The 26155-nt window shown below is 37.7% G+C and overlaps 1 protein-coding gene across 8 annotated transcripts in view; it reads right to left on the bottom strand.

Moving 5' to 3' along the window:
- The window catches only part of DIAPH2 (diaphanous related formin 2), a 1054294-nt gene extending 1042794 nt beyond the window's left edge, over positions 1-11500 (bottom strand). For all 8 annotated transcript variants that reach the window (XM_030305030.1, XM_030305024.1, XM_032592287.1 and 5 more), the window contains exon 1: positions 11116-11500. In XM_030305030.1, the coding sequence (XP_030160890.1) occupies positions 11116-11247 (132 nt within the window). In that variant the 5' untranslated portion in view covers positions 11248-11500. The remainder of the gene's footprint in view (positions 1-11115) is intronic.
- Positions 11501-26155: the final 14655 nt, after the last annotated feature.

Here is a 26155-nt window from a genome sequence, read left to right as displayed (position 1 = left end):
CAATAACCTTTGACTACCTGTGCATCAGAGCTGAATGGAACCTTGAAGATGGTTTATTTCAACTCCCTTATTTTAAAGAATAAACTGACACCCAGAGAGAAGATAGATAAATGACTTGTCCAGAGTTAGATTTCAAAAAGTTGTTAGCTTACTTTCTATATAACCTGCTTAAATTGCCAGAAATTAACTCTTGGGGAAAAAAGACTTAAGAGGATCAGTTAGATATCCTATTTAGCTTATTTCAATTCTGTATAGCATATGAAATACTCTTAGATTCTATAAAAGGTGGAGTCTTAAAAATACAAAGTGGTGGTACTAAGATCAAAATGCAATTTCCACTAGTTTATGGAAACATGATTGATGATGGGTGTGAATGGTAAATGCTTTTGTTATTTTTTAATTTTTATTTAAGTAATCTTTACACCCAACATAGGGCTCAAACTCACAACCCTGAGATCAAGAGTCACATGCTCCTCAGACTGAGCCAGCCAGACACCCCTGTGGTGGAAAATGCTTTTAAATAAATCTCTGTCACATTCAGTAAGTGATTTTATATCCAATGGCCATCTTTCTGCATGTTATTTCTGTGGCCAGGCAATAGGATATACCACGAATAATATTCACAGAAACCACTAATAACACCGAGAAATAAGATTATCTTCAGAGTTAGAAACATGCAAGTGTTAATAGATTATTTAAAGGGATGGGATTAAAAGCAGGGATATGTAATATAACATATCTTGATCTACAATCCCCTACAGAGCTTGTAGGAAGAGTGTATTAAACTGGGCCCAGAGCCCTGCACAATTCCTACTTTAAAGTATAACTAATGCTGCAATTCCATTATATAGAGACATGGCCACTTAAAATTTAGTATTTGGTCTCAAAGCTACTCAACTTATATAAAAATGGAAGATTTGGATCTCACAGAAATTCACAACACCATCTGGATTAAGTAAATATAAGATACACAGAAGAAGCCTCAGATTTCTGAGATAAGACAACATGGGTTAGTCCTGCTTTAGTAAAACAAATACATGAAAAACTAAACTGCCAGCATGGAGAAAATCCAGGCCATTTTTTTTCTTTGTACTGTGAAATTATTCTTTCCTTTAATAGCTTGTTTAAACACCATTAGCTATTCAACCAAAGGGGAGGAAAAATGTAAGCTAATGCACTGCCAGTGAAAAACAAGCTGTGAGGTCAGCCTAAGAAAAGATTATTTCTACTCTCAAATGTTTTATGTACACACTGACTCTTCTGGAAAGCATTGATTTTGTAATGTGAGGTACTAGACTGCAGACCATATTAGAGGAAATGTTTCTGCCAAATTTATTTTAACCCATCTTAACTTTCTATAGGTAACATAAATGAAAATAAATCGATGTTATGACACACAAACCTCAGAAAAATGCAGTCTTAGCCATACAATCTGTAACCATGTGAAGCACTGTGGAACAATAATATCAAAAAATCACCGGGAAGAATGTAGAAAGGGAGGAGCCTGAAGGTAGAGGAAGTAATCAACATATTGAACCTTAGGCTAGGTTCTCAAAAACACAGCCCTCTACAGTTGAGGACTGCAATCATTCAAAAGCAAATGTGTTCAGGTTTAGGACAATATATTACATAGCTATACACCTTATATTCTTTTTTTCAGAATCAATGACAAACAGAAAATACCTACTCCAAGTAAGATATTACACTAAGTCCTGTGCCTTGCTGAATTTCCTATCTTGTATGAGAATAAAATCCACAAAGTAGAGATATAAGGAATAAAGTAAATCTAGTTTAAATGCAGTACCTGGCCCATATAGCACCTTTGTGTGAACTATAAAAAGTTCCCCCAGAAGATACAGTCTTGTGATTGAGCACATGATTTGGTAAGTGATATGACCTCTGTGGTCTCACATCCTTGAGCAGAGCCCAGCCATACTTAGTGGCCCAGGTCTCTATTATACATACAACTTCAAAATGTAAGAGTACAGTCTAGAGTACAAGGTCTTTCTTCCTACATATAGAATCTTCCTAAACAGCTTTAGCTAGCATAATATGCTATTAAGCATTTAGAGTTTTATCAGTGATGGATTTCAAAGCACATAAAACGATACCTCCACAGCTTTCTCTCCCCTCAGCAAAACAAAAGGAGTAAATGCCACAACAATTATGGAGCCCCAACAATTATCATTTATCTCCTGTTTTGAGGAAAATTACCACCTGATTGGGTCAATAAATACCCTAGAAGTTGCAGAGTGGAAATGGATTAGAGTTTAAATCTACTTGAATCCACAAAGTTCAAGAAATGATATGCCTAATGCCTCCCAGTACAATAACAGCACTAAATTGCTGTCTGGGAAGTAGTGTTTACACAATTTCTTTAGTAAATCTGTGTGGCGTTTAGGATTTTTGCCCAAGTTGATTTCTCATACTTACCCACTCCACCCATCCCCAACTCCATCACCTCATTAGTGTAGCCTGGTTTTCAATTTTAACCTCACAAATATAAATAACAAAACTTAATAGTTCAGAGTTCTTTGTAAACGTTTGTTCACCCAATTATCCATATTCAGCAACCTAAAGTATAATACAGCAGCTAAAAGCCAAAGACACCTCAATTACCAAACTGGTATTTGTGTTGAAATAAAAACTACATCTAGTAATATATTAGCTGTGTGCATGTATCAAAGAGTTATATGAACACTATCTGCAGAACTCAATAACTCATTTCCTTCTCCCAACTATCTACAACATTTCCCTGGGTAGAAAATACTTACACATAAACCCCACTCCACTTCACGAATTGCAAAATGAAGAATGAGTGATTACCCAACCAGCGAGTGGAGCCAAAAGTCTTCATTTGGTCTCTTTTCTATGGCATATAGTAGCTGTTCTAAGGAGTCTCTCCACACTTGCATAGACAACCTTTCCAGATACTTCTACAGAACTAAAGACAGAAACGAACTTAATTGGAGCTGATACTTTATGATAGCACTTTATGTGGAGTAACTTTAAATGAAATTTTACCATTAACTTTAAGTTGTATTTGTTTAAGGAGCTCAGTTACATGTACATTAATTAGGCACACATTAGATCACAACTATTTTTTGAGGCAATTAGAAATATTTGATTATGAATTAAATATTAGATGATACCAAGCAATATGTTAATTTTTAAAGATGCAGCAGTGGCATGTGGTTATTTTTAAAAAAAGTAATTTTTAGAGAAGCACACTGAAGTATGTAGGAGTAAAATGACATATCAAGGATTTGCATTAAAGTATTTTAGCAAGGAAAAAATAAAGGATGGATAAAGCAAATGTTGAAAATCTAGGTAACTGCTAGATTGGGGGTAATAGATATATGGTGATTCACTATACCATCCTATCTACTTTTCAGTATGTTTGGAATTTTTTTATGTTTTATTAAAAAGGTTATATTAACTACCCCATATTACAAATAAAGTAAAAACTTTATCTCTTTTACTTTTAGCTAGGTGAGAGACCAATAAAGTAAGGATAGACAAAAATTCCTCATAATTTTGACCAAATCTTTACACAAGCATGTGGATATCTATCTCAGAATGACAGATTTTTTTAAAGGAGTGTACCCAACACATTGTCTCCCTTGGTTGAGCACCAAAATTACCAGGGTATTGAATCAATAGCCTTTGGGAAATAATACATCCCTAATGAAGTGTTGGATTCCTACATAGACCTTCCTGAATAGCCACCTAGAAGCTTCTCACATGAAGTAGGCACTGCTATACAGAGCCTTAACAGAAGGAGAGACTGGTAGACAACTTGCTGGTCTGTATTTGGTAGCATACTCTCTTGAAAGCAATACAGAAAAACCTTCATTAAACAAAAGCCTATGTTAAGTGGTGATTAGTAAGAATTTTGTTTGCCATATTGTTTCATGAGAAAGACATGAATACTCTTTCCCTAGACCTCCTCACATAAAGCAGGCAAGTATCAGAATTCACTTGAGTGTCTGCTCAAGCTATAGCCAGAATAAATCATTCAGACTTAAACAGATTCAACCTGATGAGATAAATAAGTTTTAAATTAATATAAGCTCATTTCTTTCTGTTACTTACATTCATAGCAAATAGCTATGCAAAAATATATTTTGACCATTCTTTACGTGCATCAATTTTGAGCTTCCTTCCTATAAGAAGACAATGAGTGTCAATGAGTGTCTCCTACAAGATACCCACTTAGATATGAAGTATATAATTATTATTTCAAGTCACCTGGCCATGATCTTACTCTCTTCAGTCCTGATACAAAATAGCATATCAAACACCCCAAATCTGACAGAAGGAACTGGTCTCTTTTGCATGGCAGACTGAATATAGGAATAGGGGAAACCTGGGTCTTGAGAAATAATCCATATGGTGCTAGTGATAACCAGTAACATTTAACCAAATGTGCTAACGGATATAAATTAGCATATATTGTGTGTGTACAATTTTCAGTGCATACCATTATTTAAAGTGTTCTATGGGGCAAAACTGGCAAAGAATATGATTTCACTTCAATGACATGCTGCTATTGCCAGAGTTCTTGGTACTTGTAGTGAACTCTAGGTGGATTATAATTATAATTGTTCGAAAAAGGAACAAAAAGAGAGATGAATAATGTTTCACTTTCAGAGACCCTGAAGCATAATAACTCTGTGCTATAAGTACCTTTACAATAGAAGTGATAGATTTTAAACTTATCTCTAGGTCAGTCCCCTTAACGTATCAGTTGACTCAGTTTTCTTATTTGTATAACAGCAGTAAGCTGCCTGGCAAGGCAGAATACCAAAGATATCTAATAAACGTTTTTTAACACAAATTTTAAATGTGTCAAATTGACGAACTGAAAAAAAATGGTAGTCTGGTGCTTAAAAAATACTATAGTGAAAAAAATGTTAAACTTACATCTTCTATTCATTAAACAGAAAGAATTATTAGTAGAAGGACAGAATATACAATTCTCCAAGTGGACAAATGGAATTAGGGAGAGAAGAGGAATCAATCAACATATAACCATACAATGGTACTGTATACAATAATGTTAGAGCTATCAAATTACAAAAAAGTCATTAAGCCATTCAACCACAATCACATTTGATTAAGGTAATATATGAGGTTACTAGTAATGCTCTATATTTGTACAGCAATATGGAATTTTCTAAATGCTATCTCATTCATTACTATGTTTTATCTAAAGCACATTGTAAAGCCAATCAGGCAAACATTATCTCCAACTGGCAGATGTTAATGAAGGGGCTTAAACTTCTGCTGTTAAACTGCTCATCAGAGATCACAAGCAAATAAAATATAGAATGAACACTGGAACCCAGTGTCCTCCATTCAGTATTCTTTTGCCAATAATCTGAAGTCTCATACTAATAACAATGTTTCTTGGGTCATGAGTTTTAATACCTTTATTCGGCATTGAAGTTCAGGCTGGGTCATCACAAGAATCCAACCAAGGGGATAAGGAGTTCTCCCAGACAAGAAGTTTCTTGAATTTCAAAACAAAGGACACAGAGGAATGTACAGATAGGTTCATTTGATGGAGTATTTTTTAAAAGCCTATTTTCAACAATTTTACATTTTCAAAATGTCTAGCCTATGGGGAAAGAATTCCGAGCTAATAATCATTTACTGAGTAGCTTTGCAACCAAGCACTGGCTTACAAGTTTTAAAGAATAGGCATAAAGTGGGACCACTGCCCAGAAGCACTTTAAAATCTCTGTAGATACAAGATCAGCATGTAACATTCAGACTCACAATAGTTATGAGTTGAGAATAAAGAAGAACCTTTGGTAAGCTGAATAATCAGTGAAACTTTAATGAAATAATGATGGAATTTTGAGACCCAAGCTGGACTGTAACAAGCAGGTGAGGTTTATAAAGGAGAAACAAGGTGGCTATTCCAAATTTGGTGAAAATGTTCAGGGTGGGTGGCAAGAAAGTGAGGCAATGGAGTGGCAGGAGGAATCTGAGGGGCAGAGAAATATGCCTAGTAAATAGATGAAATAGTAAATGGAAGAGTAAATGAGCTGCAACTGGAATCCAGGTCTCTAAACATCAAACTCTTTGTGCCACTCAGTCCTCCAAACTGGTCTTCTTGCCTCCATACTGGCACCCCTCTCCAAGAAATTCTCCACTGTATTAAGTTTCTTTAATTTTTTTTAAATGTTTGTTTATTTTTGAGAGAGAGACACACACAGAGGATGAGCAGGGGAGGGGCAGAGAGAGACCAAATCCAAATCGGACTCCAGGCTCTGAGCTGTCAGCACAGAGCCCAACATGGGGCTCGAACCCAGGAGCCTTGAGATCATGACGTGAGCCAAAGTTGGATGCCTACCTGACTGAGCCAACCAGGCACCCCTTAAGTTTCTTTTTAAAACACAATTCTTATTAGGCCAGTCTCCTGCTTAAATCTCTTAAATGGCTTGCTATGGCTTGCAGAAAGAAGCTGAAACTCTAAGACAACATACAAATATCCATCATGATCTGGACTCTCTCTTTTCTACCAGGTCTACCATATGTACCCTTTGTTTCAGCCATTAACATCTACCCACAGTTCCTTTATTAGGCATATTACCATATCTCTCTACTTTGTATATGTTGTTTTCAACCTAAAAATGCCTTTCCCTCCCCTTCTTCAATTAATGCCTTATTCTTCAAGCCTTGGTGCAAATGTCACCTACTCTAGGAAGTCTTTCCTTATAACAATCATCCAATTAGATTGAGATACCTCTCCACATTTTTATATCACCCTCCTATGCATATTCCTAGGATTCCTTACACACAGCTCTTTAATCATTAACTTCCCTGTCTCTCTCACTAGACTATGAGCATTTCTGTATCACCAACCATCAGAATAATGCCTAGGATGGAATAGGTGCTCAGTAAATGTTGCATAAATGAACCTGTTGTGCTCAACTTTATCAATTAAAATCAAACCATGATTTATCTAATTAAAAAACAACCAAATATTCAGGAAGTTATATAATAGCCAGAAAATTAACTTCTATCAAGTCCCTAATTTGACTCCACTGCCGAAAGAACCAAAGGCTTCAGGAATAATACAGAAACACAAAGTCTGGGGCGCCTGGGTGGCTCAGTAAATTGAACATCAGACTCTTAACTTCAGCTCAGGGTCATGGGATCGAGCCCTGTGTCAGGTTCTATACTGAGTGTGGAGGCTGCTTAAGACTCTGTTTCCCTCTGTCCCTCTAAAAAAACAAAAAACAAAAAAACCACATTCACACAAAGTCAAAATGCAAAAACATCTAATAATGTTAAGCCACTCTACACCATGGAATGTGTGTGAGGGATGTTAGTTCTACTTTAACAATAGCCTCTTTTAATGGTCAAGTCATTGCCTTACATATGTGGGATTCAAGATACAGCTCCTTCATAATACTTCTGGAGCTCTAGTAGATTTGACAAAATACATTCCATGATTGACACCAAATTACTAATTAATCTAAGATTCATGCTGCTTGATGACATGCTACAATCTGGGCCTAACCAAACAGTTACATAAAATACAAAGCTCTAGTACTAATAGTACTAATGCATTATTCAAAATGTGAGAAATTCAAGAGAAGATTGCCTCCAGTAAAAAGAATCAAGATAAAAGGGTCACTGTGAGGATTTAAAGATAGAGAAAACTGAAGTTCTGTTACATTTTTTATTAATCTTTTCTATTTTTTTATGTTTATTCATTTTTGAGAGAAAGAGAGTGAGTGGGGGAGGGGCAGAGAGAGAGAGAGACGGAGACATAGAATCTGAAGCAGGCTCCAGGCACTGAGCTGTCAGCACAGAGCCTGGGGTGGGGGTGCAGTGGCTCCAACTCAAGAACTGTGAGATCATGACCTGAGCTGAAGTCAGAGGCCCAACCCACTAAGCGAACCAGGTGCCCCACATTCTTATTTAATCTTAAACAAAGGTCATTAAAGTCCTGAAATGTCACTTTGAAAAAATTGTAATACCCAGCAAAAGTATGAGATATAAATTAAAGTAGCTCCTCTCTATAGAAAACATACCTTCCTTCTCCAGTTTTCCGGAACAATAAGGAACTCAATGAAAACAAGTGAATCACAAGCCTTATACTTCAGTGAATCCAATATACTATAACTATTGTTACTTTTTCTATATAATGAAAACTTTCATCGTAGCTAATACTATATAGACATGTTTTTAACTTCTTTTTACTCTCAGATGAATTATCTTCAATATCAATCAGTTGTGTGATCAGCACTATTCCCCTTCTCCCTTCATCACTGACCTCCTCCTCTCCCTAGTAACTTGGATTGGAATCAACTGGCATTTCCTTTACCCTCTCTCTTAGGTAACCCAATAGTGCTTATTCTTCTATAGGTGACAGGTACCTTTGAGAAACTGATGAAAACTATGAGGCCCAGAAAAATGAATGTACCTACATATACTCAAATTTTTCATACAATTTCAGGAGTTTAAGAACCCCTATCCACCACAATCATCTACATGAAGAATTTCTATTACATATAGCTCTCTTTCATAATATCACACCACAACTACTTTACCCACATACAATTAAGAACTACTACAAGGGTGCCTGGGTGGCTCAATTGGTTGAGCATCGGACTTCAGCTCAGGTCATATCTTCTCGTTGATGAGTTCAAGCCCCATGTCTGGCTCTGTGCTGACAGCTCAGAGCCTGGAGCCTGCTTCAGATTCTGTGTCTCCCTCTCTCTCTCTGCCCCTCCCCTGCTCATGCTCTGTCTCTCTCTGTCTCAAAAATAAATATAACCATTAAAAAAAATTTAAAAAAAAGAACTACTACAGTGATTAATAACACCAATACTCAAAATAGTAAAATTTAGTCTAGGTAAAGCTTTTAGCTTACTAGCAATATTTTAAGAAGCCCAGAAGAACTCCATCCTAAAAGGCCTTAGAAGAAAGTGTTGAGCACTTCAATAAGACAGCTCAAAATAAGGAGTAAGGCATTTATTTTTAAAAAAAGTATTCCAAGTCTTGTTTGATCAACTTGCTTGCTGTAAAATGTGCTGAAATGTCCTTCTAAATTTGTTTTTATTAACTCTGATACATCTGCTTGTAAAATCATGTAAGGCTCAAAAGTTATGTTTGAGCAAAAGAGCAAGTTCTGATTGATATTAACAAACTCCTGCATTCAAATACTTGTTCTACTATGTCAAGCTATGTTCAACACCGAACAGTGTTAGCTAAGAACTGAAAGTGATACCATCTCATAACGATCTAGTTACCTTGTCAAAGCAAGTAAAACATAAAAGATGAAACAGGACAAATGACCAAAGGGAAGGGAAGAACATAATCATGCTTTTCTTGAAAGCATATTTCCTACAAGTAGAAAGTTCTTGTTGGATGTACCAAACTACTCGTGGACACTGAGTTCACTTTTATTTTTGCTTAAACTTTTAATCACTGTTTAAATCACAGTTTTGTACTGGGTCCAGGGGGAAAAAAAGGAAACATGATCACTCTTTTACAACAAACTGATAAATATCAAAATCATATCAGAATTTTTAAGTGTATTAAACTTTGGTGATACACTCACAAAACTTTTCTAAGTTTCATGATGGTAGGGGGCACCTATTAAACCCATTAACCTTCAGCCAGCATAGACAATTCACAAAGGGCAATTTCTACTTTTGTAAATACTGGGTTAACAGGACATATCAAGTAAGCAAGTTCTCAATTTGCCTCAAGTTAGGGTAGAAGTGATGAAACTTTAAACTGGTTATTTTATTCTACCCCATCAGGTCCCTTCCCATATAATGGAAAGCTGCATATTTCCCGAAATAACACCCTGACCATTGTTTTCCAATATGAACAATACAGAATTGAAAGGAAAATAGGAGGCAAGAGAGAAGTGCAACAGGTACATACATACCAAATGATCTGATGCCATAAGAAAAGGGTTTAGTAATGTCACTGTCTCCTCCCCTATTAAAAACAAGTTAAAACTGAAAACCAGATGTGCAACATGTGCTTGTACTTCAAATCTGGACTAAGAACCTTCAAACAGAAGGAATACTTGCTGAATTTGTACAGGAAAATCATTTCCCCTCATGCCACCCAAATTAGAAAGTTTATTGATAAATGTCTGCATAATACTTGCCACGGTTGGGAAAAATTGACGTTAGCCAATATATTTTGTTAATGTTACCAGTTTTTAAGTTTCCCTATTAAATCATTTTCATATATATACATATATGTATATAAAGAGGAACCTTTTTAACTGAGTTGAGGAAACTCCAGTATTTCCCAACCTAATACCAGCCCCCATAGATTACATTCCTCTGCACATTAAGTCAGTGGCAGGAAATGGACTTCTACCACTGGTTCACACACTTTCAGGACGATGAAACTTGTGCGGTGGGCTTACTGCTTTTGAGCGTTCTTAATCAACTAGGTGGAAGTACTGTAATGACTCTGCTTATTATATGCACAACAGTTGGTACCTCACCCAGCCTCGAACTCCCACGCTCTTAAAAAGAAATGTTTCTTGGGGAGAGCACATGGAAGAGGCAACAGGAAAAAGAGCACGTAGGCGACTCTTAGATTTCTGGTAAAGTAGAAAGACTAGGAGCCTACGTTGTGTGTTTTTCTTTAGGGTGGGATTGGTGTGCGAGTCTCTGGGTGGGCTCCCAAGTATTTGGACTAAAAAGAAGAGAGGTTCCCCTGCCCGGACACTATGCGTTAAGAGTCAAAACCCAGCAACTGACAGAAGTGGGAAGGAACAGAATCGCGCAAAGATTCGCGCCCACAAGTTAGACAAATAACAGACCCTACCCAGTACTCGGTGTCTCCCCAAGTTGGGGTGGGGCCTTTCTCCTTCCCGCACTGCCTCCCGGAATGAGAACAGTGACAAAGGGCTTAAATGGGAAAGGGGGTGCTCTTCCGCCCCCACGCCGTCTCCGCGCCTCGGCGTGGCGTGGCCGCTCCTTTGGTGGCTCTTGGAGTAGCACAGCGAGGTCGCGGTTAGCCTTGGGAGGGGGCCCCGGGTCCCCCGGTGCGTAACAGCCAGAGGTTCCTGGGGCTCTTGCTGTCCCCAAGGCTGGCGGGGACTGCGGGAGCACTCACCAATTTGGGTTTGTTTTTCGTTTCCTCTTCGTTGGCGGCTCGGTTCCCTGTGCTTCGCTTGTTGCTCCGGCCCCCACCGGGTTCCTCGCTGCCGCCTCCCGCTCCCGACGCCGCCGCCCCGGGCTGCTCCATCTTTCTCCGGCCCTATCACCTGTGCCCTGTAACCCCAACTCTCCTCAACTTGGGGAAGCCCCTGGGGGTTGTCCCGCTGCCCTGGCTGATTCGGTATCACCGCTTCCTGTGTGAGAGTGTGTCTGCCTGGGGAGCTGCCGATTTCAGGATCCCGGCTCTCATGCACCCCCGACGCAACACGCCTTTGCCACTACTCGGTGCTGGGGCAAGCCCTGCCCCTGAGCAGCTGCAACTACCAAGGTCGCTGGCGCCGCCGCCCTCAGGGCGGTGTTTAGGGTGGAGGGGAAAGTAGGTGCCTATCTCTTTAAGAGGGCCTCAACACACGTGATTCATCAAAGTGCCCGCAGTCTGCAGCCGGGGCACAGAAAGCTGCTTCCTACTCCCAGTGCAGAGCGGGCCCCAGCTACTGAGCATGCCCAGCGCAGCGATGGGATCCAGAGGAAAGGAGAGGACTTTAAGCTGCGGTTAAGCACTGATTTCACTTCCCCGGGGCCTAGCGTGAAATGGAAGAGAACTAGTCAAGAGAAAGGAGGTATATAGCCCATTTTAGAGATAGGGAAAGTGAGGCCCGGAAGGTTTCAAGTATGAGTTACACTGGCAGTTCTACCTGAGTGTCAGCTTCCACTAGTGTAGGTCAGAGCACCTTTCCCACAGAGGCCTTGACAGGGTGTGGTCCTGCTAAGCTCTGTGGGAGGGGTGGATTGGCCAGACAGCTGGCATCCTATAGGAAAACCACCACGTGGAGTGCTGATTAATTGCCTAGACAGACTGTATGGGTCAAAGTAGAAAGAGTGGGTGCTTTGTGTTGCCGTGATTGCTTTGCGACCAAAGAAATACAGTCGTTCCTTTATTCCCATGCTGCTAGGTAGTAGAAGCAGCAGACGTCCACTACTTCATTAATCTTGGAGGTATAGGGTGGGGGGAAATAAGGCTCTTCAACAAAAGCACCTATATAGAGAGCTAACAATTGGATTGAGTGCTATTTTCTGTTTCCTGAACTCATTTAGGTTTAGAGCTGTGGTACGGAGTAAGATCATGTGTTATCAAAGCTTTGTTTAAAATATAAATCTCCAGGAGCACCTGGGTGGCTCAGTCGGTTGAGCCTCCGACTTCCGCTCAGGTCATGATCTCACAGCTCCTGAGATGGAGCCCTGCGTTGGGCTCAGTGGTGACAGCTCTGAGCCTGGAGCCTGCTTCAGATTCTGTGTCTCCCTCTCTCTCTCTATATCCTCCTTCGCTCATGCTCTGTCTCTCTCTGTCTCAAAATAAATAAACATTAAAAAAATTTAAATTAAATAAAATGTAAATCTCGAGACAAATGCTAGGTGTTTTTGTGCTGCAGCAGCAACAGCAGAGTACTGTGAGCATTATTAGTCTTTAGTGCTTGAGTTGTCAGGAGGAGGCCCAGGCTATATTCTTCCAACTTTTTTAAACAGGGTCCTCTAAAAATATTGTTCACACTGAGAATGTTATAGGGGCAGAGCAGGATTTGAATGAACCACCATCACGGAATAAGAGTATATATGCTAGAGAAGCCTGAAATGTAATTTGGATACTAAGTCTATTAACATGTCCTATGCCTGTTATTCAGATATCTTCAGGCTATGACTTATTTTGCCCTCCCCTTCAGCTCTGCTGAATCTGTTTATGAGCATATTTATTGAGAGTGCATTAGGATAAATTTGACCATGCTATATATGTGATGAGGCAATTAACTGGGACAGTAGAGTGAAAAGAACATTATATATCTAAAAACAGCTTTGATCCTGGCTTTGTCATTGTCATTAACTTTCTTTTTAATCATGCAGGTGGTAAACTACCCAAAGACAGCACAGAAGAGGAAATGCATGCTTCTAGACAGGGCAGACAAGGAACCCTAAGGTAAATTTGCTTTGTCAAAGTTTCTATCTTACTTAAAATTTGATGTATATTTTGAATTCGACTTACTATACACACATGCACACAGACACGTATGTGGTTTAAATATCTTAAGTGTTTCCCCTTCTGAAAAATTGAGTAAAAATGCGTGCTACAGAAAGACATGACCTGTTTATCCGATGCTTTCATCCTATTCCTGTTTAAGAGATGGATATGGGTGAGAATCTTCCAAGCTCAAATGTGGCTCAATAATCTGCTCCATAGGTATTTACTAATCTCCTTAGAGTATACCACGTGCTATATAGAGTGCCATGGGTTAGAAGGATGAAGTTGAGACACTTCCTGACCTGAAGAACCTCATAGTCTACTGGGAGAGAGAGACAGACAGTTAAAGAACTGCACTTCAGTACAACAGATATGAACAGGGAGCCCATGCAGTACATGAGGTAGATATATAACCAGAATGTCAGGGATCCGGGACACCTTCCCAAAGAGACTGATGTTTGAGCTCAGTCTTACGGGTCTAATTAAAGTTAGTATTTGTTGACAGCCTACTAAGTGTTAGGTACTGTGCTAGCCATTGTGGGTACAATAATGAACAAGACAGATATGGCTTGCTCTTATAGAGCTTTCAGGGTATTGGGAAGCATATAAAAAATGTGTTGAGCAATTACAAGGCAAAGAAAGAGTGAAGAACATTTCAGGCAAAGGAGATGACAATAGCATGTGCAGAGACCCTATGGTTAAGAAATTGAGGGTGTTCGGGGGCACTTGTGTGGCTCAGTCGGTTAAGCATCCGACTTTGGCTCAGGTCATGATCTATAGCTCCTGGGTTCAAGCCCCATGTCTGCCTCTGTGCTGACAGCTCAGAGCCTAGAGCCTGCTTTGGATTCTGCCTCTCCTTCTCTGCCCTCCCATGCTCATGCTCACTTTCTCTCTCTCTCTCTCTCTCTCTCTCTCTCTCTCTCTCTCTCTATCTATCTCTTGTGCATGTGCGCGAGAGCACAAAAATAAACAAACATAAAAAAATTAAAACAAAAAAGAAATTGGGGCATTTGGGAGAGGGGGCTTCTGTTGAAAGAGAAGTAGAACAGATAAGCAGCTTCCAGATCATAAAGGACTTGTAGATCTCATTGGTGTGGTTTTAAAAGGGAGAAGGTGTTGTAATACAAACGGCTTCTATTTGGAGTGTATAAATAGACTTGAAAATGGAGTGACATTATTTTGAATATATTGTTGGGTTTCACTATCCTCAGGCCAGGTGAAGCTAACATTTGAAATCCAATTAAAGGTATGTGTAAAAGATACATAATGTTTACTGCAAAAAATGAAAAAGTCTATTACTGATATGGCTTACATTTGACTTTACTGTGATTATCTCAGCCATGTCTTAATTCTTGATGTTTGTTTTTTGTGCTTCAGTTAATATAAACAGTAATTAAACAAACACCCTTCCTTCTGGCATCAGGGTCATTGTGTTTCTCTTGGAAGCTAACATATGAAAGATACCACTGCTGTCCTGCAAGGATTTGTTTACTGACTATGAACCAGGCACTTCACCAAGTGTAGTCTTAGGGCTGATCTCATTGCACCTACATTCCTTTATCTTTACCTTCTTGGGACACACAGATAGCTTGGTTGGTGGAGAGACATCTTTTCTATCATGTTGACAAAAGGAGGAGGCTACTGGGGTGCCTGGGTGGCTCAGTCGGTTGAGCCTCCGACTTCGGCTCAGGTCATGATCTCGTGGTCTGTGAGTTCGAGCCCGATGTCGGGCTCTGTACTGACAACTCAAAGCCTGGAGCCTGCTTTGGATTCTGTGTCTCCCTCTCTCTGCCCCTCCCCCACTCATGCTCTGTCTCTCTCTCTCTCTCTATCAAAAATAAATAAACATTAAAAAAAATGGAGGAGGCTACTAATGTCAGTTGGGATATCAAAAGTATATGTTAGGCCTACTGACCTCTTATCTCTCCCTCTGGCTTCTCATGAGGTTAGCACCCAGTTAACATTAAAAAGAGAGCCCTGGGAGAAAAGAAAGATAAATAAAGGGCTGCTAAGTTCTGTCTTTCTTCAAATTGATCTCAAAGTCATTTGTTACCCCAGAGGTTTCTGATGAGCCTCATAGTATCCCCCTTGCTTTCCGTGTCTCCCTTTTGCTGAATATTCTCTTCTAAAAAATATGGGTCATTAATAGAGAAATGAAAGGAAACATGGATTAGACAAAAATAAGAAATAACCAAAACATTTGTGATATGAAGTTATCCTGAGAGTCAACAAGTATTTATTAAGCATATACTGTGTGCCAACACCAAAATAGATGTTGTGCCGAAAAAAAAAAGTACCAGACATTCTGCTACCATGTCATATATGTATTCCTGAAGAATCTCCTGTTCTGTAGATTTGCCCAATAAAAAGAACAGGCCTCCTGGAGAAACATGGTTTAGGGAATATCACTTAAATCCAATGCAACTTTATAATTAGAGCACTAATAAAAATAATAACCATTCTAATAAAAACACGAAAAAGGTTAAATCTCCACTGGCATTTGCTCCAGCATCACAACCCTCAATGTTTGGTAGCCTTCACACTTCCTCCTTCCTGATGTGGATCCTCAAGGCCATTCACTTTTAGTACATGCTATTTTCATCAGAATTAAAAATCTAATTGAAGAGTACCCAATTTTTTTAAAATATGTGATTAAATGTCTTCATAGCTTCATTATCAGTCACAGCTTCACAACATAGTTTTAATGTGAGAAACTTAGAGGTTGTCGAAGCCACTAAACCAGTCACACTAAAGGGGTGGAGTCTTGTGCAAGATTCTTCCTTTTTTCTTAAAGTCTTCATATAATTGCTGAGACTTCTGTTTAATTATGAGAAAGCTTGTTCCTCATCACCTCAAAACTTAAAGTGCTAAGAAAATTCAAATGTGAACCAACTGGAGTTCCACCTTATTTTGATAGAATTCTCCTATTTCCCAGTCACTAATGTGCTATTAATGGTACTACAAGTGCTTGTAATGAAATAGACTCTAAAATATAAAATCTCTGCCATTAATAGCTATAAAATCTACTTGAGAAAACAAATAACAAATTTGTGAAACAGTAAGAGAAAACTAGCTGCGTAACTTGCAGGTACTGACTCTAAATACAACATAACACGGCAAAGGGGTGATATTGGTTGGGCCTAGAATAGATGAAGTTTTCAAGAAGGAGGTAGAACTTCAGCTGCCAAGGTATAAAGCAGAAATAAGACTTGAACAGGCAAGGCAAAGAAAGGAAGTAAGGAAAAGACAACATATAGAATGGTCTGGAAACAATACTGACCACTAATGTTGAGGGGCCAGTGGGGCTTGAGTAGAATGGTGAGAATGTAGATGTTGAATAATACTAGGAAACATGGTTATCCCCATAGCATTTTCCCAGATTTGTATGTAAGACCTAATGGCAGTAACTGATAAAGATATTTAGCAGGAATGTCATAAAATAAAGAAGGAAAGTAGCTGGTCGGTCAGTGGCATGCAGAATAACTTTGAAAACTGATTTTCAAGCCAATTTTTCCTTCAGTACAGGATTTTTTTTCTAAATAAAACTCTTCACATAACCCCAATATATGCAGCAGATACAAAACTTGTTGACCTGTTTGAAGACAGCATAGGAGTGAAGACTATAGCCCTGCTCATAATCACTTGGCTTCTCTCTCATTCTCTGAGGCAACCCTTGAGGCACCACTGCTGAACTCTAGGCAGAAATAAAGTCTTGCCTGATTAAGTCGTTAAGATTGGAACTAGAATGGCCCCAGAGGTAACGAAGAGGATGGAATGAATCCAACAGACATTTAAAGAAACGAACTTAGCATAATACCCCCTAGTTCTATCCATGTCAATTCAAATGGCAAGAATTCATTCTGTTTTGTGGCTGAGTAATTCTCCATTGTGTGTGTGTGTGTGTGTGTGTGTGTGTGCGCGCCATATCTTTTTTATACATTCTTCAATCGATGGACATTTGGCTGTTTCCATAATTTGGCTATTGTAGATAATGCTCCTATAAACATTGGGGTTCATGTATCCCTTTGAATTAGTATTTTTGTATTCTTTGGGTAAATACCTAGTAGGACAATTGCTGTATTGTAGGGTGGTTCTATTTTTAGCTCTTTGACAAAGCTCCATACTGTTTTCCAGAGTGGCTGCACCAGTTTGCATTCCCACCAACAGTATGAGAGGGTTCCCCTTTGTCTGCATCCTCACCAACACCTATTGTTTCCTGTATTGTTGATTTTAGCCATTCTGACAGGTGTGAGGTGATATCTCATTGTACTTTTGATTTGTATTACCCTGTTGATCAGTGATATTGAGTATCTTTTCATGTATCTGTTGACCATCTGGATATCTTCTTTGGAAAAAATGTCTATTCATATCTTATACCCATTTTTAACAGGATTATTCATTTTTTGGGTGTTGAGGCTTTTTAAATTTTTTTTTATTTTAAGTAAACTCCAAGCCACACATGGGTCTTGACTCACAATGGGTGTTGAGTTTTATAAATTCTTTATATATTTTTGATACTAACACTTTATAAGATATGTCATTTGCAAATATCATCTCCCATTCTGTAGGTTTGCCCTTTAGTTTTGTTGATTGTTTCCTTCACTGTTCAGAAGCTTTTTATTTTGATGAAATAAGTCAGAGAAAAACACAATACCATATGATTTCACTCCTATGTGGAATCTAAGAAACAAACGAGCAAAGGGGTAAAAATAGAGACAGTCAAACCAAGAAACAGACTGTTAACTGTAAAGAACCGTTACCAGATGGGAGGTGGGTGGAGGCATGGGTTAAACAGGCCATGGGGATTAAGGAGTGCACTTGTTGTAATGAGCACGGTGTGTTGTGTGGAAGTGTTAATCACTGTATTGCACACCTGAAACTAATATTGCAATGTATGTTAACTAGAATTTAAATAAACAAATAATAAAGGAACAAACTATTTCTATCCACAGATTATATGCAGAAAACAAAGGAAAAAAAGAGTAGACAGGAATTACTAAAATGTTGGCCCAAGGAAATAAAAACCTAGTAGTAAACTAGGATATAGTATCTCAAGTTACTTGTCATTGGCAGAGCCATACCAAGGAGCCTGGTACCCAAAAACTAGAGACTAATTATGGCAGGACAGGAAAGCTAAGAAGCTTCCTGTAGTCACCAACAGGAAGAGTCTCTGAGGCTGGTAATGTAGAAGGATTGTGTAACAGTAGGCAGTTAGCAGTCAGACAGCTAGACTCTGGAAATCCAGCAATGGATGTTCTGGCAGGCAGGCAGAGAATAGAATCCAGTCTCGTGGCAGGCCATAGGCAGATAATCAGTACATAGCAGGAATCCACTGATGAGGATTGGGGTTAAGAAACAAATTAGTAATCTCTTAAGAGGTCTGCTACACAAGACAGGATATCAGGCCTAAAGGAAAAGGCATAACAGATCAAATCCACAAAAACAGGCAGACACAGGTGAAAAAAGATGGCAACCAAGACACCCAGTTTCTTTAACTGGTTTGTGAGATCACAGTAGGACCAGAAGCCATAAGTCTACTTGATGCTAAGCCACCAAACTATTGAAATACTCCTCCTTAAATCCTTTCTGACTAAGAACAAGATTGGTCCCAGTGGAGGAAAATAGACAAGAAAAGGCCTGGAAAAAATAATGACCAATAATGGTCACTTACCTGAAATAAAGGTTAATGTGTTCAGTTGTGATGATTACAGGGATTGGGGCAAGAAAACAGGCAGCTAAAACATAGCCCCACAAAAATTAGTCTGAAGGACTATTGTGCCAAATTCTCCTTTTGGGGGAAAGTGTTGAAACTAACAGAGACTTAGAATACCCAGATTCATGCCACCTATGGTTTTATACACTATACTGAAAAACACTTTGAATTTTATATAGAAAATATGCTTCTAACAAAGAAGAGACTTCCTTGTTAACCAGAGTCCCAAAGCCCCAATGCGATTTTCAAGAGTGGTTTAATAGATCATGAATGGTAATTGTCCAGTCTATAAGTTACTAAGATATAGGTGTAGTAATAAACAGTGAGGTAAAAACTTTTAATTTGCTTGCTAAATTATGTGGATCAGAGAATCACACATTGGTGTTACTAGGGATGCTATTTAAGAAGCTGAGGGTTTTTTTGGAAACAAATGAGTATGTATAAACAGTCCTTTGATGATAAATATAGTTTAAAATGAAACTAAAACCATGCAGCTAAAATCTATTGTCTCTTCTACTTCATGGTTCATTTTCTGACCTTTTCAAAATATAATTAATTTTGAAAATTAAAGAACACATGTTTGACATCCATCAATAATAAAGACATGTTTTTATATCTAGGCATCAAGTTAGTCAAGTCTTAGAAATAGGTTTATTTTTGTTTTATATATTCTCCCACGTAACTTCTAACAGCTTCATTGAGATATAATTCATGTATCATACATTTCACCCTTCTGAAGTATACAATTCAGCTGTTTTTAGTATATTCATGGAGTTGTATAACCATCACTGCAATCAATTTTAAAATACTTTCATCATACCAAAAAGAATCTTGTCTTTAGCCATAACTTCTCTTCAGTCCTCCCAAACCACACCACCCCCCAGTCCAAGGCAACCACTAATCTATTTTATGTCTATGTAGACTTCCCTATTTTAGATATTCACATAAATAAAATCTTACAATGTATGGTGTTTTGTAACTAGATGCTTCCACTGAGAGTAATATTTTCAAGGTTCATCCATTCCACATCAGTTTTTATTTGTTCATTATTACCTATTTGTTTCCCAGACACATATACAAATCAGTTATTTAAGCCACCTGCCCTGCTATACACACAATGACAAGCATATACCTACTTGCAATTCCAAAGAGTCAATATTCACATCTGAACACCAGTCTTGTCCTTCCTCTCCTGGCAAAAGCAGGAAATTCGGGGTTTGATTTTCCTATGCAATGATATAATAGAAGAATTTCTTTCTGTCCCAGGACCTGATGACACAGAAATGACCACAAACACCATATTTAATCAAGTATGCATTTTGTACCAGAACAACTCTTGGAAGTTTATATAAACTAATTAAATAGGACAACCCAGAAACCAATTGCATTAAATTATATATATTTAATGGAGTGGAGTAGTGGAGAATATATTATATAATTCTTATCCTGCTTATTTTTAAGTTTTCCATCCCAACATATTAGAAGCTAAAATGTGCATCTACATTGGCATCAGATTTATTCAGAAGGCCTTCTTTGAGATATGCACATGAATTTTAAAGAAAATTTTTGGAAATGACTTTTGGTCACTGGGTGATTTCTTGGTACTAGAGGTAAGGATATCTATTTTTGCTGCTTATTTTATTTTATTCACTTCTTTACAAATAGTACTGCCACACTGGCTTTCTGCTGCCTCCAAATCAAAACTAACATGAGCTGTCATCTCATCAGTACTAGCAGCTTCACCTGACACCCTGATAATTCTATAAGGGCAGACCTGCCTCTAAACCCTGTGAACCAACCCTGCTTTGCCTAAAAATTTTCATCGTTTAATTTTTCATCATGTACTTGTTTTATACCATCAAAATGCCTCAAAGCCTTGGGTTCAGTAGTGACTAAATTAAAATAGATAGTACTGAAGTTGATCCCAAATCTACAGAATAAAACTTTTCCACTGCAGGCAAAGCTCTATATATGACCCTACAATAATATATAACTGTTATTAGATTACTTTTTTCTTCTTATACTACTTTTGATGATTAAATAAGATGTAGGACTATTAAGTAATAAGATTATTGTTAGTTAGCATATTAGAACTTATACATACAATTTAATTAAATTATATTAACAAATATGGAGTAGTAAATATGTCCAGGTGTGGTGCTACGGATAAGTGAATGATGACAGTATTCATCTCATTGTGGTTAGAATATAGTCAAGGCAACTGACAAGAACTCATCTGACTGCAAAAGAATGTTACAAAAATATATAGGAGGAAGAGAATAGGGAAGGTTTTATGGAAAAGTTGTGCCTTTAAATATAATTAGGACCCCAGAAGTTGGAAATTAGAGGAAAGGGCTTTTGAGGGAGAAGGAACAACATGACCAAAAGCTGAGAGAAAGAAAACTGTGGGCTGAGTTTGGAAATTGATTGGTCATCTAATGGGGCTTGAGGGTGGGTTTTATGATTATATAGTGGGAGTAAAGCTGGGAAAGAGGGTGGGGCAAAACCAGGAAGACTTTGAATGTCATTCTGAATGTATTCTATAACTGTGTACAGACATATGAATAAGAAAAACGCATGATCAGACCTGTGTTTAATGCCCGGACATTGGTATGTAGAATGGTTTATAAGATGAGAAACTAGAGGTAGGAGCTAAATTAGGATACCATGTTCAACAGCCATTCTCTCTTTTTTTTTATTTACTTATTTAAATTCAAGTTAATTAACATATAGTGTAGTATGGGCTTCAGGAGTAGTACCCAGTGATTCATCACTTACATATAACACCCAGTTCAAAAGCCGTTCTCTTATTGGAGAATGAGTATATTGGCTCAACCTGACTGCTAGTTATAGGAACCTGACCTAGTATAGATATCCAAAGTAGTCCAGAGAAAAAGGAGCTAGAAAGGTGAGCCAAGGCCAAATCTGCTAAGAAAAACCAAGAGTCAAATAAATAAACAGTGCAAAGGACTAAAGTCCATGTTAGACTTGGCTTGTAGATCCAAGGCCTTGTGAGTTACAGTCAGGATCATAACTAGGTGTCTTAAGGGAGGAAGGAAAATAAATGCTTGATAGCCTGGAGGTATCCATAACTCAACTTGATGGTTGGTGGATGTGAGATATATGGTTGTGTTGGGCTGGTTTAAGGGACTCAAGGCAGGCGGTTAATAAGATATTTCAATGATAGACATGCAATAATAAAACCATGATTTAGAAAAGTAGAAAAAAGAATGTAAAGATAGGAATAGGTTTTGCAGATCATATTTAAAGGATTTAATGACCTAATATAGGCAATGGGGGAATGGGAAAAATAGAAGATGATTTTGAGTTTTCAATAGTGAGTAACAAGCAGAGTGATAATTTTGCAGTGCAGATTGGGAATCAAAGAGGAGAAATATATTTGGAAAAAATATGATGCTGAGTTATGTATAAAGCCACATTTCCGGTGCCTGCAAAATCTGCAGATAAAGACATCATTAGATGTTAGGTCTTGTGTTTCTGAAAAAGTTTGGAGATAGATGAAGATTTAGAGTCATTTACATAGCAATATTAGTTGAAGATGTGGAAGTAAGTGAGATTAGGGAGGAGGGAAGTGAATGGGGAAGATTATGAGAACCAAAGAAAGAAGTTTGTTGAAAGTTTACTTTAAGTGTGGACATGGGGAAAGAAGTCATCCAAGGTTATAGCCTGCAGAGTTTATTACTTCTGGTAGATTCTGAGATTTCAGTTTAGTGTGACAGAGAGAGTGATGATACCATGATACTAAAATGCAGATTGGGAATCTGGAAGAAGAAACATTTTTTATGCTGGATGGCTGGATGCTAAGAAAAAAATTCAGACAGGTATGATGGATCCAGGAAAGTGTATTAACAAAGAGACCATAGGGTAATTTTGAAGATATGATAGCCAGCAGAAATGTCATAAAGAATGAGGTCTTTGGTGACATTACAGAAAGTAGATTGACTTCCATAATTTTATTTGTGTGCTAGAAGCCTACTCTAAATGCTAGAGGTTTATAACATGTAAATTACAGTAAATTGGAATTGCTTAGATATATCCATATATACTAAAAAGTATACACAAAGCACACAAATAGATATACACACAGATAAATATTTTATTTGTCATGTTAATATAGACATATACAAACATGCCCATATTAATAATCACATACACAGAGGGCGAGAGAGGGAAAGAGAATGAGTATAAATAGGAACATGAGAGACCACATTTATTTTAGTTATTCAGGAGTAGATTGCGCTTCATTTTCTAAATTTATTCTTTCTCACTGTTACTTCTTGAAAGCTGAACTAGCTTAATTTGGACAGTGAACTACACTTTGGAAATATATTTCAAGAGCTCTAGAAAATAAATCCTGCATCTTGATTTGGAGTTCTTACCTCTAGAGAACACATTGCATTTCTACCTTTAGGGTAACTAAAGATCATTGACTAATTTAAAAACTTGGCCCTGGGTGATTATGGCAAATCAGGATGCTCAGCCACACCTGCGAGATTTGCACATCAAGGCAATTCACAAAAAAGGGCTTAGAGGACAAGCCGGGAGATAGACAGGTGGTTAATATAAACATTGTTGTGCTAGGACAGTGGTTCTCAAAGTATAATCCCCAGACCAACAGCATCAGCATCAGCATCACCTGGAAACTTCTTAGTACTAAAATTCTCAAGCACCAATCCAGACCTGGTGGATCAGAAACTCTGTGGTGCAATCCAGCAATCTGTGTTTTAACAAGCCCTCCAGGTGATTTTGATGCATGCTTAAGTTTAAGAATCACTGAAGTGGAAGAAAACAAGTCATGAGCTGGAGGGTGGTTATAGGACAGAGGAAAGAGAAAAGGTACCAGTGAGAGAGATGGCATTGAGTGAAGGAAAGGAATACTGAAGGAGTAGTACACCGAACTGTATTACTCCAACTGCCTTAAGAACAAGTCTTCCATTCAGATGTTGTAAAAGTGCTAAACTGCATGTTTTAAATGTAGCAATAAAAGGACTGGAATGATAAACCAGATGTTGAGTGAAGCGCAGGAATAGAGTTAGGGGTAAATGATTTAGCAGATGGATGGAATCCAAACCAGCAGGAGCTATCAGGAGTGGAGCAAAGCATAACAGTGGTAGATGAACAGCAGATGTGAATTGGTTGCTTCTGATAGTTTAAGGAAACTCTGATGTCTCCAGACTTAATACTGTACTACTAGAAATAACAAAGTAGCTCCAAGGCTGGGAATGGAGTCAAGGGAAAGGGGATATATTTATGTTCCAAAATTATCTGAGTGGGTGCCTGAAAGAAACAAGACATTTAATGTTATCCAGGCCCTTGATATTTCAGCAGGAAATATGGTTTATAAAACTGGTTTATGCCACATTCACAGCCCTCAATTGTGCATGGAATTTCTAATGCTAACATAAATCAATGGATCTATGAGGAAGTAGATACATTTAAATCACTGTAGATTAGTTTGCTTTTTATAAAATGGAATCATATAGTATATAGTTTTTTCACTGCCTTATCTCAGTATATTCATTCTGAGATTCAGTCATGCTATTGCATTTTTAATGCTGAGTAGTATTCCACTGTATTGATATACCACAGTTTTTATATTCAAGTAGAGGTCTTTATGTATACACAGCCTTTTATTTCTTTTAACAGAATACCTAGGAGTGGAATTGGCTGGGTTGTGTGTTAGGTATGTATTTAACTTGTTAAGAAATTACCAAAACTGTGGAGAATCCATACCATAGAACAACTCAGCAATAAGAGGATGGACAACTGATGTGAAAAAAAAAAAAACAGGCAAATTTGAAAATAATTATACGAGTGAAAAAACTTGACAAGAAATAGTACATACTATATGATTCCATTTTCAAAATAATCTTGGGACTACAAAAAAATCAATAATAACAGAAAGGAATCAATGGTTGCCTGGACATCAGGGGAGAGAGAATGTAGGGGCAAGAGGGAAGGATTAGAGAGGACTGAGGAATCTTCTGGGACTGAAGTATATGTTAATTATATTGATTTTGGTGATGGTGTCACAAGTGTATGAACATAGGTCTCAACTTGTACCTTTAGATATATACAATTTTATGTCAATGATGCCTTAGTAGAGCTGTTGAAAATACATCATAAATAAAAATACTTTGTAGATATCAAAAAAACCTGCCAAACTGTTTTCCAAATAAGTTGTATTATTTTACATTGCCAGCAGCAATATATCAGAATTCCAGTTGTCGTACATCCTTAGCATCCTTTAGATATTCTGATGGATGTGTGGTGGTATTTCATGGTTTTAATATGCATTTCCCTAATGAAAAATGATGTCGAACATCTTTCATGTTTATTTCCTATCCAAATATCTGTTATGAAGTATCTGCTCAAATGTTTACTTTAAATTGGGTTGATAGTTTTCTCATTATTGAGTTTTGAGATTCTTCTTGTATTCTGAATGCAAGTCCTTTAGTAAATATACGCTTTGCAAATATTATCTCCCAATCTGTGATTTGTTTTCTCATTGTAATAACAGTGTCTTTTGAAAAGCAGATGTTTTTAGTTTTGATGAAGTCCAATTTATTGATTTTTTATTTTATGACCTGTGTATATCATGACATCTAAGAAATCTTTGCCTAACCCAAGTTCACAAAACTTTTCTCCTATGTCTTCCTCTTGTATAGTTTTAGGTGTTACATTTGGTTCTGTGATCTTATGAGTTAAATTTTGTAACAGTGAAAGCTGTGGATTGACATTCTGGGTTTTTTGTTTGTTTTGGTGTGTAGACCTCTTATCATTCCACTACAATTTGTTGAAAAAAAATGATCTTCTATCCACTTTGCACTTTTCTCCATCTCACACCTTTGTAAAAAGTCAGTTGCCCATATATGCATGGGTTTATTTCTGGACTGTCTATATCCTATTTCATTGATATATTTGTCCATCTTAGGCTAATACCACAGTTTTGATTACTGTCATTTTATAATGTTTTTAAATTAGTGTTGGCCCTATAACTTCACTCTTTTCTTTCACAGTTGTTTGCATTTCTATGTGAATTTTAGAATCAGTTTGTAAATTTCTTTTAAAAACACTTGCTAAGGCTTCGTAGGAATGCATTATTTCTACAGGTCAATTTGGGAACAATTATTGTTACAAAACTTAGCCCTTCAATCTATGAAAAAAAGTATATCTCTCCATTTATTTAGGTCTTTTCTAACTTCTCTCAGTAATGGTTTCTGTTTTTATTTAAAGGTTTCACTTCTTTTG

Source organism: Lynx canadensis, chromosome X (assembly GCF_007474595.2).
Source record: "Lynx canadensis isolate LIC74 chromosome X, mLynCan4.pri.v2, whole genome shotgun sequence".
In the NCBI taxonomy this organism is placed as follows: domain Eukaryota; kingdom Metazoa; phylum Chordata; class Mammalia; order Carnivora; family Felidae; genus Lynx; species Lynx canadensis.
Note: the sequence above shows the minus strand (reverse complement) of the source record. Positions and strands in the feature narration are given on the sequence as shown.